General features: G+C 52.5%; 1 protein-coding gene across 3 annotated transcripts in view; it reads right to left on the bottom strand.

The window, feature by feature from the left end:
* DCAF8 (DDB1 and CUL4 associated factor 8) overlaps positions 1–18019 on the bottom strand; it is a 40449-nt gene that overhangs the window by 7815 nt on the left and 14615 nt on the right. For all 3 annotated transcript variants that reach the window (XM_077319051.1, XM_077319059.1, XM_077319066.1), the window contains 3 exons: positions 13216–13285; positions 10970–11655; positions 780–920 (listed from right to left, as the gene is read on the bottom strand). In XM_077319051.1, coding sequence (XP_077175166.1) covers positions 780–920; positions 10970–11655; positions 13216–13285 — 897 coding nt within the window. The remainder of the gene's footprint in view (positions 1–779; positions 921–10969; positions 11656–13215; positions 13286–18019) is intronic.

Genomic DNA, 18019 nt, shown 5'->3' with positions numbered 1-18019 from the left:
TGAGGCTGATCCTGCACTGAGCAGGGGGTGGACTAGATGTCCTGCATGGCCCCTTCCCACTCTGGGATTCTAGGAGCCTAGTTCAGCAGGGGAAGGGGCTGCCTGAGGAGGTGGGGAGCTCCCCCTCACTGGCCGTCTTCAAGCAGCGGCTGGACAGATCCTTCTCCTGGATGCTGGAGGCTGATCCTGCACTGAGCAGGGGGTGGGACTAGATGGCCTCCATGGCCCCTTCCCACTCTAGGATTCTATGGGTCTAGTTCAGCAGGGGAAGGGGCTGCCTAAGGAGGTGGGGAGCTCCCCCTCACTGGCCATCTTCAAGCAGCGGCTGGACAGATCCTTCTCCTGGATGCTTAAGGCTGATCCTGCACTAAGCAGGGGGTGGGCTTGGTGGCCTCCAGGGACCCTTCTCATTCTAGGAGTTGATGACTAGCCCACTTTTCTGAATGACCCCAGGGCATGGGGTCACTGGAGGTGGGCAGGTAGAGGTGAATTTCATGCAATCTGTATGGGGTTGGACTAGATGACCCCGGAGGTCCCTTCCATCTCTAGGATTCTAGGTGGCAGGCTGTGGCTTTTGCAGCTGCTATTTTAGGCAGTTTTGCTAAGGGTGAGGCGAAGGAATGTTTTGTGCTGGGACTGGCTCCTTCTGTGAGCCCCATGCCGGCAAGCAGCGCTGAGCCCCCCATGCCCCACAGAAGGCAGGCAGGCAGGCAGGGCTCCAAGGCTAGAAAGCGCTCCCCCCACTGGTGCCCCCCCCCCCCCGTCCTCCATAGACTCACTTTGTGCGAAGCGCCTCTGTGCTGGGCCACCTTCTTGGTGTTCTTGCAGCACTGGGTGGCCGAGAGCTCTGCCACGCGCACTTGCCCGTCGCGAGCACACGTGGCAATGGTGGAGTCCCCGCTGTTGGGGAGGAACTTGGCCTGCGGGGGGAGAAGAGGGGAGTCAGCCCCAGAGCCCCAGCAAGCACACGAGGCCCGCCCCCGCCCCCGCCCCCGGCCCCGCCCGGCCAGCCCTTGCGAGCACGCCACCAGGCAGGGGGCACCCACTGAAGGTCCGGCACCAAGGTCACCACCACCTGGCTGCCAAGGAGAGGAACTGCCTGGTCTCCAGGGGGACAGGAAGGCGAAGCTGGGCCTCCCTCGTTTTGGGGTCCGAACTTTGTCTTCCTGTTTGCCGAGACCCTTTAGCACGGCTCTCTCTTGAGAACCAGGGGGAGTATGGGGCGGCCCCCTCGAATTGCTGGGCTGGAAGGACCTCTTGCATCGCAGAACGGTTTGCTTTAGGGGGCAGCGTCTCCCCTGGGGTCTTGGGGCTGGGGAGGGGGTGCACTCTCAAACTCAAACTCCTCATCTGAGGCCTCTGAAAAGAGCTGGTGCCAACCCCCAGTCGGGGAGTGGCTTTTGGAGGGCACGTTTCCACCCTGCCTAAGGCGTGCCGGAAGTCTTTGGCGGGTCCTGCCATTATATCCAAGGGGCGTCTCTCTTCTTCACGAAAGGACTGAAGCTCTCTGGCTTTTGAGTCTTTCTCTCTACTGGTGGAGGATGAAGGAACAGCCTTCTTCTCTTTTTTCCCCAGTGAGGACGGTACTGAAAGTGGATTCCCCAAAGAGGAGCCTACTAGAGAATTTTCCCAGTTGGAGCTGGGCTTTTGGACCATGGAGCCACCAGCCAGCCAGCCAGCCTCTTAAGCAGATGTCCCTGACTCTTGTTCTTCTTCTATTTGCTCCTTGTGCCCTGGTACAAAACCGATCCTGGGAGGGGCCAGGGGCAAGTTCTGCTGCCCTCTGCATCTTGAGCAGGGACCTCATGAGATCCAGGTTCTACATGTGAAATGTGGGAGCCCAGCAGGTGCCCTCACTGCCAGAGACGGCACCTTGTACAATTTCTTCAGCACAGCTTTGGTCTTCCTGTCCACTGAGCCTTTGAGAACATTCTCAGTGTCCTTATTATTATTATTATTTTAGGTATTTATTCCCTGCCATTCCCGGAATCAACTTGTGGCAGGTTACAAAAGTACATGAATAACCCCACCCCCCCCCACCAATAAAACCCTATTAAAGGATGTAAAAATTAGTAAGAAAATATGAGTAAGAAAACATGGCGGTATCCAACCCCCCATAACAACATCCAAGAGTATCCAAGTATTGGCACCAAGGGGGAGGGGGGGAGGGTACCAAGCTTCCTTTTAGGTGGCACAGCTCTGGAGTCAACACCAGGGGTACCTTAAAGCCCTCCATAGCGTCCTCTGGCAGAGCACAGAATGTCTTGGCAACAGATTCTGTGAAGGCTCAAGGGGGTGGCAGGTGACAGTGGAGGAATGAGAGGGTTGGGAGTGTCCTGCACAGTGCTGGGGGCTGGACTAGATGACCCAGGAGGTCCCTTCCAACTCTATGATTCTAGGATTCCAAATTCTGTCTAAACCTCCGAAATAAGTTCCTGACAGTCAGAGCGGTTTCTCAGTGGAACAGGCTTCCTCGGGAGGTGGTGGTTTCTTCATCTTTGGAAATTCTTTAACAGAGGCTGGAGAGCCATCTGACGGAGAGGCTGATTCTGTGAAGGCTCAAGGGGGTGGCAGGTGACAGTGGAGGAGCGAGAGGGCTGTGAGTGTCCTGCATTCTGAACGGGGTTGGGCTAGATGACCCAGGAGGACCCGTCCAACTCTATGATTCTATGAGATAACAAATTGCCTTTGATGACACCCTCAAAGATGTCAGGAAGGGGGAAAACCGTCTGCACTTTGACCAGTCTTTTTTTTTCTTATTAAAGACTTTTTATTATTTCAGATAGAAACAAAAAAGACTAAACAATGAATATACGAAACACAGAACCATCATAGAAACAATAACATCAGTAGACCTTTAAAGCCACATTGGCTACTTTTGTGTGTATAATAATGCCATTGTTCTTGAAATTCTTCCAAAGATTTGCTGTTAACCAGACTTGCTAATTTTGCCATCTTAGAAAGTTCTGCTAGTTTATCCAACTAGTCTGTTACTGTCAGAATCTCTGTGTTTTTTCAGACGTTTGCTCTAGCTATCCGGGCCAGTGTAGCATGGGAAAAAAAGATTTGAGCTTGCAGTGGCATATTTTCTGGCATCGCACATAACACCATATAGTCAGGATACACAGGAAATTGTATATTCAGCGTTTCTAATATAATATGAATTTCCTTACTTTTTTTACAATTTCCTTACCTTTTTACAATTCCACCACATATGATAAAAAGATCCACTAGCATAAGTAATTACCAGTACTCTCCTTTTGGTCCTGCCAGACCAACCCGGTTTCCTTTTTTGACCAAGTAACAGGTTTGCTGGATCGGGGAAATTCGGTTGATGTCATTTACTTGGATTTTAGTAAAGCTTTTGACAAGGTTCCCCATGATGTTCTGATGGATAAATTGAAGGACTGCAATCTGGATTTTCAGATAGTCAGGTGGATAGGGAATTGGTTAGAGAACCGCACTCAAAGAATTGTTGTCAATAGTGTTTCATCAGACTGGAGAGAGGTGAGTAGCGGGGTACCTCAGGGCTCGGGGCTCGGCCCGGCACTTTTTAACATATATATTAATGATCTAGATGAGGGGATGGAGGGACTACTCATCAAGTTTGCAGATGACAACAAATTGGGAGGACTGGCAAATACTACGGAAGATAGAGACAGAGTTCAACGAGATCTGAATACAATGGAAAAATGGGCAAAGGAGAACAAGATGCAATTTAATAAAGATAAGTGTCAAGTTCTGCATCTGGGTCAGAAAAATGAAAAGCATGCCTACTGGATGGGGGATACGCTTCTAGGTAGCACTGTGTGTGAACGAGACCTTGGGGTACTTGTGGATTGTAAACTAAACATGAGCAGGCAGTGTGATGCAGCGGTAAAAAAGGCAAATGCCATTTTGGGCTATATCAACAGGGGCATCACATCAAAATCACAAGATGTCATAGTCCCATTGTATACGGCACTGGTCAGACCACACCTGGAGTACTGTGTGCAGTTCTGGAGGCCTCACTTCAAGAAGGACGTAGATAAAATTGAAAGGCTACAGAGGAGAGTGACGAGGATGATCTGGGGCCAAGGGACCAAGCCCTATGAAGATAGGTTGAGGGACTTGGGAATGTTCAGCCTGGAGAAAAGGAGGTTGAGAGGGGACATGATAGCCCTCTTTAAGTATTTGAAAGGTTGTCACTTGGCAGGAGGCTGTTTCCGTTGTCTGCAGAGGAAAGGACGCGCAGTAATGGGTTTAAACTACAAGTACAACGATATAGGCTAGATATCAGGAAAAAAAAATTCAAAGTCAGAGCAGTTCAGCAGTGAAATACGCTGCCTAAGGAGGTGGTGAGCTCCCCCTCTCTGGCAGTCTTCAAGCAAAGGTTGGATACACACTTTTCTTGAATGCTTTAGGATGCTGAGGGCTGATCCAGCGTTGAGCAGGTAGTTGGACTAGATGGCCTGTATGGCCCCTTCCAACTCTACGATTCTATGATTTTATGATTTTATGATTCTATTATCATAATACCATCTATAAAACATCTTATACCAATTTTTCTTCAACATCTGTGACTTCACAAGTTTTAGAGCAGGGGTAGTCAAACTGCGGCCCTCCAGATGTCCATGGACCACAATTCCCAGGAGCCCCCTGCCAGCATTTGCTGGCAGGGGCTCCTGGGAATTGTAGTCCATGGACATCTGGAGGGCCGCAGTTTGACTACCCCTGTTTTAGAGTTTTAGACAATAACCACTCCCACACATCATCTTCAGTTTCATATTTTTTAACAGTAAATGTGCCTCTGTAAATGAGGTTTGTTTCGAAAAACAATATTTTCAAACTCAGTTGTTGTTGTTATTAAATGTATTGCCCGCCACTCCCGAACAGCTTGTGGTGGGTTACAAACATGTCCAATATAACCCCCAATAAAACCCATTAAAAACAGACAAAATAACACCGCAAAAGTTGCAACAACATGGCGAAATCAACCCCCCTCCTCTCCCTACCTCTAGGGGGGAAGAAAGAGGGTCCAGGTGACACTGACCGCTGCAGGGGCCACCCTGATCTTCCTCGCTGCCCCTCGCCTCAACCGTAGACCTGGCGGAAGAGCTCCGTTTTCCAGGCCCTGCAGAATGCCGGAAGCTCCTGCAGGGCCCACAGCTCACCCGGGAGCTCCTTCCACCAGGTCGGGGCCATGCCCTGGTTGCAGCCAGATGTGCTTCCCTGGAGCTGGGAACGACCGATAAATTATCACCTGCAGAGCATACGGCATAAGGCGGGGGGCATAGGACGATAGGCGGTCCCTCATGTATTTATTTGTTAGATTTGTATACTGCCCCTCCCAGCAAGCTGGCCCTAGTTAACAGACATGAATGAACTGAGTTCTATTGACTTCTTTATTCTGGCCATAAAACACTATGAAAACACCTTCATCCATACCATTCTTCTCAAATACTTAATCTCTTGAATTCGTATCAGAAATCCAATCGACCAGCCAAGAGCTGCTGCATACAGGTAAAGTTTCAGGTTTGGAACACCCAGGCCACCTCTTTTCATCTTGTAAAGTTTTAAAAGCAATTCTTGGCCTTTTATAGCAAAAAAGCCCATTGTGCTTTAATACAATGGGCGCCGGCCTCCCCCTCACCCCCCCAGGCTCGGAGAGGCCACAGTGGGCCTTTTCAGGCTGGGAGGGAGAACTGGTGGGGACTCCCTTACTCTCTTCTCCTCTCCCCAAAAGACCCGACACGCCCTCTCCAGGCCTCAGCGGGGCTTTTGGGGGCAAGGGGAGTGCTGGTGGGAACTCCATTCCTCCCCCAACTCCAGGCAGGTCCTCCGAGGCCCGGGGGGAAGGGTTGGTGGGGACTCTGCTCCCCCTCCCCATGTCCCAGGCAGGCCTTGGCAAGGCAGCCTGATGAGAAGGGGAGGAGGCAAGTCCCAGGCAGCCCTCCCCTTGGCCCGGGGAAGGCTCGCCACCTCCTCCTCAAGACCCATGCTGGGCTCTCGCTCGCCCTGACAAGGCCCAGTACGGCCTTTCTTGGCCTCAGCAAGCCTTTGCGGGGCCAAGGGGAGGGCTAGCTTGGCCTCATCTGCCCCCCCCCCCCCAGGAAGGTTCGTTGAGGCCCAGAAAGGCCATGCCAGGCCTTCTCGGGGAGAACCGGAGCCCTGACTGGCAAAAGTAGATTTGTAGGATTCAATTCAGAAACTTTTCACCAAATCCTGGTTTGTAATGTGGCTCAAAAAGAATCCCAAGAAACATCATCAAAAGTTTTCTCAGCATCTAGGAACACAAAGGCTACAGATTGCTGCGAATTGTGTACATGTTCCATTGCATTTAAAACCAAACGTAAATTATTTCTCATATATGTTTTAGGCATAAAACCTGATTGGTCCAATACATTTTCTGAGTCTTTCTGCCAGTATTTTTGCAATAATTTGGTGATCCACATTAAGCAGGGAAATTGGCCTGTAAGACTGAGGAGCAGACGGACCTGTTCCCTCTTTCTGTAGGTGGCCATGATGACTCTGCAAGTAAAAGATCTGACAGTCCCATCATAATATTACAGCTGGTGTAACCCTGGTGTAGCCACGTGGAATATTCTGCCCGTAAACCATCTGGACCAGGTGCCTTCTGAGGTTTCACGGCCAAAATCGCATCAATAATTTCCTGGATTGTTATTTTTTGGTTTAGTATTCTACAAAGTTCAGAGGAACATTTTTTAATTGGAATGGTCTTCAGAGAACGGATCTCTTTTTCTAAGTTATGTTGAGTGTTTTCTGCTTGATACAAATTTTTGTAAGACACATTTGCAAATCCTTTTCTGACAGATATTCCACACCTTTGCATTCCAATCGGGTAAGTTTTTTCCTGTTTTTCTTCGTAATTTAGGGGCCAACCATCTGGCAGGTTTGTCCGCGTGCTCAAATTCTTTTTGTTTTAGAGTTCAATTCTGTCCTCATCTCTTCAGTTTCAATATGATTTCATCCTTAAAAGTGGGATCTGTTTCCAAGTTTGCTTAGAATGTTTAATCTGGTGTTGATCTTCCAGTTGTAGCAATTCCTGAATCGTTCTCAATTCTTGCACCGTTTTCTTTTTAATCAAGGCATTTTGTCAAATTAGAACCCCTCTCATATACGCTTTACTTGCATCCCATAATGTGGACAAACATCCGGAGAGCCAGTTTGGTGTAGTGGTTAGGAGTGTGGACTTCTAATCTGGCATGCCAGGTTCGATTCTGTACTCCGCCACATGCAGCCAGCTGGGTGACCTTGGGCTCGCCACGGCACTGATAAAACTGTTCTGACCGAGCAGGAATATCAGGGCTCTCTCAGCCTCACCCACCCCACAGGGTGTCTGTTGTGGGGAGAGGAAAGGGAAGGCGAATGGAAGCCGCTTTGAGACTCCTTCGGGTAGGGAAAAGCGGCATATAAGAACCAACTCTTCTTCTTCTTCTGTTTGATTAATCTGAAAAAATTCCTAAAAGTCAGACTCACATCTCTGAACTCTTTGTTTGTCTTCCAGAATATACTGACCCATTACCCATCTTCTCACGCCAGTCCTTTGGTAATGCAAATCTCGTGGCAGTGGATTGGTTCTGACCAGTAATATCTACACTAACCACTCTTGGAAGGCAGGCATTGGAAAGCCAACCCTGGTCTATGCTGGAATACAAATCACGTCGACGAGAATCCAACGTGGACTTGCGTACCTGTGGGTTCGGTTCTCTCCAGACGTCAACCATCGATAAATGTTGAAAATTAATCAACGCAGTTTTAGGCAGTTTCAAGCCGGATTTCTAACGACACTTGTCTAAGACCGAATTTAGGACAGCATTTAAGTTTCCTACGAATACTAATCCCATATCCAGAACTTCCGAGTGCTTTTAAAAAGTTCATCATGAAATTCATCTTTTGAATTGTTAGGGGCACAGATTAGGTTCTTCCCATCCGCTAGTTGGAGCTTAAGCGTGAGAGAGCACCCTCCCGGGTCTTGAAAGAAAGCATCATCAGCTTTAATGTTAGGATTGACCAGATATGTTACCGCCCCTCTTGTTTTTTTACCTCTGGGTGGCTCTCTGGTGCTACCTTGCGGCCACCTGAAGCTTTGAATAGGGCAGAGGGCTTCTTCCTTCCCCCTCCCAGCTGCAGTGACTGGCTTTCTGGCTCATCCTGCCGCTGCTGCTGCTGCTGCTGCTGCTGCTGCTGAGAGAGCTTTCCAGCTGGGCTTATAGAATCATAGAGTTGGAAGGGGCCATACAGGCCATCTAGTCCAACCCCCTGCTCAACGCAGGATCAGCCCAGAGCATCCTAAAGCATCCAAGAAAAGTGTGCATCCAACCTTTGCTCGAAGACTGCCAGTGAGGGGGAGCTGACCACCTCCTTAGGCAGCCTATTCATAGAATCATAGAATCATAGAGTTGGAAGGGACCCTACAGGCCATCTAGTCCAACCCCCTGCTCAACGCAGGATCAGCCCAGAGCATCCTAAAGCAAGGCTTCCATCGCTCTTTCATGTTTGCAGGCTAAGACGTGACCGATAAAGGCCTCCTTCTCTCCCTTTAGTTTTTTTGCTTTTCCATTTCCTAAGGTTTTCTTACAATTTTCAAAAGTCTGGCATAGAGTAGAGCTCTAGCCACCTACCGGAATGTTAGGGCTAGACAATCTGGAGGGTCAGCTGATGAGCTCTCCAAGAGGGGTCCACACCGAATTTGCATGACAGAAACCATCTTGGATGCCTTCTCCCCTCTGAAGGAGAAGGGGGTCCAGCAACCATCATATGACGACCTTGTACGGTTCTGAAGGCAAGAGGCATGCAGAGATGGTTGGCCACTGCCTGACTCTGCAGCAACTCTGGGCTTCCTTGGCAGCCTTCCATCCAAGAACTAATCAAGAACTGCGTAGCTTAGGAGATGCGCTGAGCCTGTGGCATCCAGGTCAGATCCTACACCGTTAGAATCATAGAATCATAGAGTTGGAAGGGGCCATACAGGCTATCTAGTCCAACCCCCTGCTCAACGCAGGATCAGCCCTAAGCATCCTAAAGCAACAATTGTTAGACAACAATCATTCCCATATATTTTTTAAAACACCCTTTTTTGACCGAAAAAATGGGAAAACTCAGAGGAGCACTTTTAGAAGCAATAAAATGTTTCCTGAAACAAGGAGCTTCACACCAAGAAAAAATGAAAAATGGAGGACATTTTCAGTCTCTGAGTGAGAAAGGCTTCCGGATGCACAGCAAAGGGGAAGAAGTGGTGAATTTCAAGGAGCAACAAAGAACAAGAACTGGGGATCCTTTGGCAGAGAAGGAGGGTGTGTAAATGCAAAGAAGTAAAAATAAAATACTTTGGGAAATGTTTTATTTAAATGTACACAGTCCAGGGTGCAAATGGCATGTGTTTTATAGCAATAAATTATTTGAAAGGTCAGTTTATTCTGTGTTATTTAATCACTAAACACACAGGAAGTCGCATCTCTTGTAGAGTTTCTGCCCGAACAATATTTTCTTGTGTTTGCTAATGTATTTTTCCCCAGCCTACATTTTCTACTACATCTCAGATAGTAAAACCTTTCTGCTGCCTTTAATTCAGAGAGGGAACAAGAGACCCCTTGGCCTTCTCAGGGGATTGTTTGATGACTTCAGGAGGCTCTCAGGAACTGAAGTGGATGAATTGCTGGGGTCACTGGGGGCGACCCCCTGCCCCCTTAATCCCTGTCCGTCTTGGTTGCTCAAGACCAGGGACCAGTGGACAGGAGGCCCTCTGGGAGATATCATGAACCTCTCCCTGTCTACAGGGGAGATCCCAGAGGTGCTGAAGGAGGCAGTGATTCGTCCCTTATTGAAAAACCCTTCCCTGGACCCACAGAGAACTTCAAGAGGAACTAAGAAAGAAAAGGAAAATGTTCAGGAAATGGAGGGAAGGACAGAGCTCTAAAGAAGAGTACCTACAGGTTACTAGGCACTGTAGATCAATCATCAGAAAGGCCAAAGCTGAGAGTGAGCTAAGATTGGCCAGGGAAGCCCATTGTAACAAGAAAAGATTTTTATGAGGAGCAAACGTTAAGTAAAGGAGGCAATAGGCCCACTGTTGGGTGCGGATGGACAAACTCTAACGGAAGATGCAGAGAAAGCAGAAAGGCTTAGTGCCTATTTTACATCTGTTTTTGCCCACAGGTCAAAGGGTTTAGGCACATCTAGAGATGGCCGTAGCCAAGGAATAGTGTCTGGGTGGCAGGTTGACATGGACAGAGAGGTTGTTGAGAGGCATTTAGCTGCACAGGATGAGTTCAGATCCCCTGGGCTGGATGAAATGCACCCAAGAGTGGAATTTAGTAAAGCTTTTGACAAGGTTCCCCATGATGTTCTGATGGATAAGTTGAAGGACTGCAATCTGGATTTTCAGATAGTTAAGTGGATAGGGAATTGGTTAGAGAACCGCACTCAAAGAGTTGTTGTCAATGGTGTTTCATCAGACTGGAGAGAGGTGAGTAGCGGGGTACCTCCGGGCTCAGTGCTTGGCCCGGTACTTTTTAACATATTTATTAATGATCTAGATGAGGGGGTGGAGGGACTACTCATCAAGTTTGCAGATGACACCAAATTGGGAGGACTGGCAAATACTACGGAAGATAGAGACAGAGTTCAACGAGATCTGAACACAATGGAAAAATGGGCAAGAATCAATTTAATAAAGATAAGTGTAAAGTTCTGCATCTGGGTCAGAAAAATGAAAAGCATGCCTACTGGATGGGGGATACGCTTCTAGGTAACACTGTGTGTGAACGAGACCTTGGGGTACTTGTGGATTGTAAACTAAACATGAGCAGGCAGTGTGATGCAGCCCCTGAGCTCAGCACAACCAGTAGAGGCTCGGCACTATCCCAGGGCGGGGAGGCTTCTAAGAGAGGCTCCCACCTGCTGACCATTTAAGGGCCCCGAACCCAGAAACACCTGGGTATACCTGCCTTTTCCTGGGCACGCTCACCTGGAATACGTTGCTCCTGTGGCCGCTCTCGAACTCCAGCACGGGCTTCCTCCGGACCCAGTCCCACACCACCACCTTGAGGTCGTCACTGCCGCTGGCCAGCCACGTCCCACGCTGGTTAAAGTGCAAGGTGTTGACACAGCCGGCGTGGCGCTCCAGGTCGTACTGAAGGCGGAAGCGCTGCACAAAGATGCGGGCCCCGCAGGCCTCGTAGATGAAGCGGGAGCCGGAGCCCAGTTCCCTCTCCCGCAGGGCCCGGAGCGCCTGCCAGCGAGGCCGCGGCAGCACCGTCGTCTCCGAGGCCATCCAGTCCTCCAGGGTGCGCTCGTTGTCTGAGGAGTCTCGGTCCCAGTTTGGACGCTTGCGCTGCGCCCGCCGGTGAGAATGCTGCACCTCCACCTCCAGATCCTCCTCCTCCTCCTCCTCGTCCTCCTCGTCCTCCTCGTCCTCTTCCGAGTGGGAGCGGTCGTAGGTCCGGCTCTCCTCGGTGATGGAGTAGTGCCCGGTGTCATCCATGCTGTCCGAGTCCTTCTCCTCTGCAGAGCTCTCCGGGTACGCCCGGTTGGGCCCCCCCTCGTCCCCAGTGAGGCTCAGGCTGAGGTCGGAAGCTTCGACTTCCACGCCGGAAGACGTCTCTCGCCCCTCCGTGGCTCCAGACATCTCTTCTGGGCTGCTGGACAAGCTTCCTGGGCAGCACAAAGCCAAAGCAGCAGCCAGTTACATTCTGCCCCATCCCCTGAGCTGGAGTATTCCCTTTCTACTGGGGAGAAGCCCACACCTGCTCTCTGAATGGGCTGGGGCACCAGGCATGGCAGAGGAAGGCAGGCAGGTGGCAGGATTCAGGCCACCCCCCAACACTGGGCGCGAGGGAGGGTGCGGTTGGCCCTTCAACACACCGGCAAATTCCCACCAGGCCAAGCGACCCTGCAGTTGAGGCCGCGCCATCCAGCTGGCACCATAGCCCAACCACCATCAAGGGCTGCCCAGGCCCCCTATCGTCCTCACAGCCGCCACTTTGCTGCCCCTGCAGCCCCACCACTGGCCCCATTTGATTCAGCTTCCCCCCAGGGCACTCCAAGCCACCCCCACATAGAATCATGGCAGAGAAAGTCCAAAATGACTCAAGCCCACTCCCCCCGCAAAAGAGGGAGAGGGAGAGAGATGTGGCCACAGATCTCTCCCATGGGGCCAAAGGCTCCGTTCCCCACAACTCTCCTGCAGCCTCTGAGTGGAACAGGCAGAAAGGACACCCTTTGTTAACGGCAGCCTCCAGAGGCCCTCCATCCAATGGCCGCGGGGGGGGCAGGCTCATCAGCCTCAGCAGAGACCCACAGCAGGGCCATCGTTACCCTAGACCAGAGATTCCCAACTAGGGGTCCATCCAACCCGGGGGCGGGGGGGCGGGGGGGGCACAGCCTTTCGCCTCCTGCATTAATGGCCACAAGCTATGAAATGGGCTGCTTCCGCTGCTCCCCCTCCCAAGTGCAAGGGAGGTGTCTTGTAGTTCCTGTGCCTCGGGGGCCAAGTCCTTCCTTAAACCACGTCTTCCCCTCCCTCGGTCCTCCTAGAACCTGCCTCTTAACATAGGTGGTGATTTCGGGGGGGTGGGGGAGGGGGGCACAGATGCATGACCAGCTGACATCACTTCCGGGGTTCCTTGAAACCTGAGGAATTATTCTAGGGGCTCCTCCAAAGTCAAACGGTTGACAAAGGCAGCCCGTGACTGTTGAGCCAGGCTTTGCCAGATAGAATTTGCATTTTTTCACACTATTTCTATGGCTGGGATAGGAGTCCTTGCAACATTCTCGTTGCGTTCTTAGCCAGCCATCCGCCGTCTAGGGAAGTGAGACAGAATTTAAACGCTCAACTCCTGGGGTACTCTGATGGGGTGGAAAGGGAGCAAAAATGCTATAAATAACAATAAAGATCCTAAAGAAGCCAATGGGAGACAGTTTGGATTTCTAGCCTCTAGCTACGAAGGACTACTCAGCCTGCTGGAGGCTCAGTCGCTTGACAAAGGGGCAGTTCTCCTGCACAAGCATCCAAGGGCACAGGCAGCAGGGCAGACGCAGACGCAGAGGCCTTGCTGGTGCGTGACAGTCCTTTGCAGGCCCCAGCCTTGTTGCAGCCGCAACCACCGGGCAGGGCTGCCTCTTCAGGCCTGCCGCGTGACTCCGCCGGCATCTCCCGCCAGCCGTAACAAGTGTCCTTGGGAGAAGAGAGCGGCCCCGCCCCCCTTCACTTACCGTTGGGCATCTCTGTTCTCCCATCTGTGCTGCTCCCCGCATCTGACATCTTGCTTCTAGAGAATTCACCCTGGGAATCCAACAACACACACAAAAACAAGAGAGAGAAGTTGCCAATTAGAGCAAGGTTTCTGCGGCCTCATGGCTGTCCTTGGCTCTTCAGGAAAGAGACATTCCGTGCCGCCCATCTCTCCCCACCTCCTCCTCCACCAGCACCAGGCCCCCGGGAACAGCCTGCAAGCCCAAGCCCTTGTTCAGAGGAGCTCACGCTGAGCTCCCCAAGGCAGGGGGCCTTCGACCGTTCCAGAGGCGGGGTCCTCTCTCAAAGGAGAGACTTCTTCCTGACAATGCCTGACCTAGAGGACTCTCGGTTGATTAGTCGCTACTAGCCATGTTGCCTGAGGGGAACCTCCACATTCAGAGGCAGTGCACCTCTGAATCCCAGAGACAGGAGGCCACATATGGGAAGGCCTCAGCCTCTCTGCCCTGGTGTTTGGTGGCCCCTAGGTGAGACAGGATGCTGGACTTGATGGAGCCTCACTGGTCTGGTCCAGCTGGGCTCTGCTGCTGAGCACAGACGTCCCGGCCTGTGCAAGAAGACAAGAGCTGGCGGGAGCGCTGCTGAGTGCCAGGGCCGCCACCTCACCCGCTCTGCTCCCATCTCCGGAGCCCACCATCGTTCAGCTGGAGGCCAAGCAGAGCCACAGCATATGATGCAGCCCCTTCACCAAAGCGGACTTCCTTCCCAAGGTGCAATGCACCTTTTTCCGCCCAAGCTTGGGCCTTACCCAGCTGGCAGGACCAAACACACTCCAGATGCAGGACAAACGGCTTTAGGGCCAGGGTGCAAGGGGGGGGGGGACATGTTGTGAACATTTGATGCCCCTGCAGCCAAGCACAAAAACTCATGCGAAGCAAACATGGGCAAGCCCACCATTGAAAAGGCCTGGGCCAGAGCTGAGGGACAAATCCGGAGGCATTTCCTGCCAGTGCCACAGCCCTCAAAACCTGAGTGACGAGAGGGAGGCCCAGCTGGGGTGTGCCCGGAGGATCCCCTCCAGCCTGGGCAAGGGGGTAAAGGAAGCTTCCGGAAGGGCGAAGGGATGCAACAAGGAATCCTCACTTCCTACACAGTCCAACGTGGTCTGAACTGGCCACGGGTGCCACAAAATAAGACCAAGTGAACACAAAGTGCAAAATGGAAGACCAACAGACCGCAATTGCAGGGAAGAGGATGGAGCACATCTGCCAACATCTGGAGGACAATGTGGTGATCCAGGAGAGTTCTGTCTCCAACAGGTCCTGCCAGACCAAACCAGCTTCCTTCTTTGACTGAGTGACGGGCTTCATAGATCATGGAAACTCAATGAAGTTTCCTGCATTTCAGTAAGGCTTTAATAAGGTCCCCGGTTGAGTAAACTGACGGAGGGGAGCAGGGGGGTGGCACAGGGTCTGGTACAAAACGGGGCAGAGCAGAGCAAGGAGGAAGATCCGAGGCCCGGGGGCCAAGCCCTCTGAGGAAAGGCTGAGGGTCGTGGGAATGTTCAGCCTGGAGAAGAGGGAGAGGGGACAGGGTGGCTTTCCTGAAGGATCTGAAAGGTCACTTGGAGGAGGGCAGGGGAAGGTTCCTGTTGGTAGGAGAGGACAGGACCCATAGAATCATAGGATAATAGAATTGGAAGGGACCTCCTGGGTCACCTACTCGAACCCCCTGCAATATGTGGGACACTCACAACCCTATCGCTCATCTACTGTCACCTGCCACCCCCTTGAGCCTACACAAAATCAGAATCACTCACAGCTTTAAATGACGTGTAGAATGGTATCGGATAGGTATCAGGGGAATTTTTTTCCTGATGTTCAGCCATGGAATGGGCTGCCTAAGGAGGTGGGGAGCTTCTCCTAACTGGCTGGACAGATCCTGATCCTGGGCTGAATCTGCACAGAGCTTTTATTCCAATCCCAGGTTGATTCAGTCCCTGCCGTCTACAATGAATGTGATTTCCACTTTGATTTGGGGCTATTTCAATTTTTCATCCGCAACAAGCATGATTGATCCAGAGTGACACTACCTTTTCCCCGCGATATCCTGGAGTGAATATAACACTCGATATCCGAAAAATCGGCATAAGTAAAGGTGCAGCTCTCTGCTTTTCCCAAACTAACTTGCTGCAGAGCCTCCAACGCTGTATAAAAGCCCTGATTGGCCAGGGTGTCAGTTCCTGGTTCACAGGTTGCAGGGTTTCCCTTAAAGGGGAAGCCCCAACTTCTCTCAGCAGAAGCACCAGAAGTCCTAACTTCTCTCAGCAGAGATTTTCCTCTTAGATTTATTCCCCCTCCACTGCTGTCTCAAATCCTCTTCCCCCCTCCCTTCAAGAAAAGAAAGTAAGAGGCTCCTGCTGCACTTGCCCCCCCCTTTCTGAGCTTCCCTAATCATGTGCAGAACATTTTCTTTTTCAATGGGGGGAGGGGAGATAGAGGACTCTCTGAACTCAGCAGGATCCACAACAATCAATCTGAACTCAGCAGGATCCACAACAGAATAAACAAAGCAAGTGCAGACAAAGGATTATACGGGTCTAGTTCAGCAGTGGAATGGGCTGCCTAAGGAGGTGGGAGCTCCCCCTCACTGGTGGTTTTCAAGCAGGGGCTGGACAGATCCTTCTCCTGCATGCTGGATGCTGATCATGCCCTGAGCAGGGGGTGGGACTAGATGGCCTCCATGGCCCCTTCCCACTCTAGGATTCTAGGAGTCTAGTTCAGCAGTGGAAGGGGCTGCCTCAGGAGGTGGGGAGCTCCCCCTCACTGGTGGTCTTCAAGCAGCAGCTGGACAGATCCTTCTCCTGGGTGCTGGAGGCTTGATCCTGCCTTGAGTAGGGGGTGGGCTAGATGGCCTACATGGACCCTTCCCACTCTAGGATTCTAGGATTCTAGGAGTCTAGTTCAGCAGTGGAAGGGACTGCCTCAGGAGGTGGGGAGCTCCCCCTCACTGGCCATCTTCAAGCAGCGGCTGGACAGATCCTTCTCCTGGGTGCTTGAGGCTGATCCTGCATTGAGCAGGGGGTGGGACTAGATGGCCTCCATGCCCCCTTCCCACTCTAGGATTCTAGGAGTCTAGTTTAGCAGTGGAAGGGGCTGCCTAAGGAGGTGGGGAGCTCCCCCTCACTGGCCGTCTTCAAGCAGTGGCTGGACAGATCCTTCTCCTGGATGCTGGGGGCTGATCCTGCACTGAGCAGGGGGTGGGACTAGATGGCCTCCATGGCCCCTTCCCACACTAGGATTCTAGGAGTCTAGTTCAGCAATGGAAGGGGCTGCCTAAGGAGGTGGCAGCAGCTGGACAGAGGCTTATCCTGGATGTGGGTGGGACGAGATGGTCCCTTCTCACTCCAGGAAACTAGGGTGCCATGCAGCTGTTGGAGAAGGAGCATGGGATGGCAGCTGGAGCAAGCAGAATTTTGCAGCACCTTCTCAGCGAGGGATGACCAAATAGCCTGGGGGCTCCTCGAGCAAGAAGAACTGAACATACCATACTGATGAGGTGCACAGAGCTCTCACAGGGTGGCCTCTAAATCATGCTGGGCATTTAACAGACAGGACAAAGCAGCTCTCAGAATTCCCTGTCACAATCTGTGGTCAGGATCACTAGTGGCGCACACTGAGAGAACAGCCATCAAAGGGGGGCTGAGGCCTGTCAGCCAGCCCAAGAAAAGGCCAGAGTTGGGGGTGGGGAGCCAGTCACCTGCCCCCCCCCCCCCAGCATCAGCGGCCCTTGCAGTGCAGAGACACTGCTGGCCTCCCTCTCCCACTTGCCCTCTGAGCTTCAGCTGCCAAGTAGCCAGGGGCCAGCCCTCCCTGGGCTCTGCAGCTCGCCCCACACGCTGCTCAAAAAACCAGACAGACGGCATGGGGGGAGGAGGGGGGAGCCAGCTGCCTCGTGGCGAGAAGAGGCATTCTGCTGCCACTGGTAACGTGACTGTCGAGGTGCCTAAAATTAGGCAGGGGGTGGAGAGGGTGGGCAGAGAGACATTTTCCTCCCTTTCCCCGAAAACGAGAACTTGAGGCCTCTGGGTAGAGGGATCTGGTCAGGCCCCAACAGGGAAACCTTTGACCCAGAAAGGGAATCAGAAAGGGAATCGCCCCCAGAGAACGGTCCCGTCGACTTTAGAAGGCAAAGAGATTGATGGGAGAGGTCCATCAGTGGCTGCCAGCCCCAGGGGCCGAGGAGAAGCTCCACGTTCACAAAGCCCCTTTAATCCCAGAGCAAGGAGGCAGCATCAGGGGAAGGCCTCGGCCCCTCTGCCCTGTGGCTGGCCCTGCAGAGGACCTGGCTGGCCCCTGGGTGAGACGGGAGGCTGGACTGGAGGGACCCTCCCTGGCCTGACCCAGCAGGGCTCTTCTGAGGGTCTTCTCAGGGGAAGGCCTCGGCCTCTCTGCCCTGTGGCTGGCCCAGCAGAGGAACTGGCTGGCCCCTGGGGGAGACGGGAGGCTGGACTGGAGGGACCCTCCCTGGCCTGACCCAGCAGGGCTCTTCTGAGGGTCTTCTCAGGGGAAGGCCTCGGCCTCTCTGCCCTGTGGCTGGCCCAGCAGAGGAACTGGCTGGCCCCTGGGGGAGACGGGAGGCTGGACTGGAGGGACCCTCCCTGGCCTGACCCAGCAGGGCTCTTCTGAGGGTCTTCTCAGGGGAAGGCCTCGGCCTCTCTGCCCTGTGGCTGGCCCTGCAGAGGAACTGGCTGGCCCCTGGGGGAGACGGGAGGCTGGACTGGAGGGACCCTCCCTGGCCTGACCCAGCAGGGCTCTCCTGAGG

This window comes from Paroedura picta, chromosome 1 (genome assembly GCF_049243985.1).
Source record: "Paroedura picta isolate Pp20150507F chromosome 1, Ppicta_v3.0, whole genome shotgun sequence".
Lineage (NCBI taxonomy): Eukaryota > Metazoa > Chordata > Lepidosauria > Squamata > Gekkonidae > Paroedura > Paroedura picta.
The sequence above is the reverse complement of the archived record's forward strand: the minus strand, read 5'-3'. Positions and strand labels throughout refer to the sequence as shown.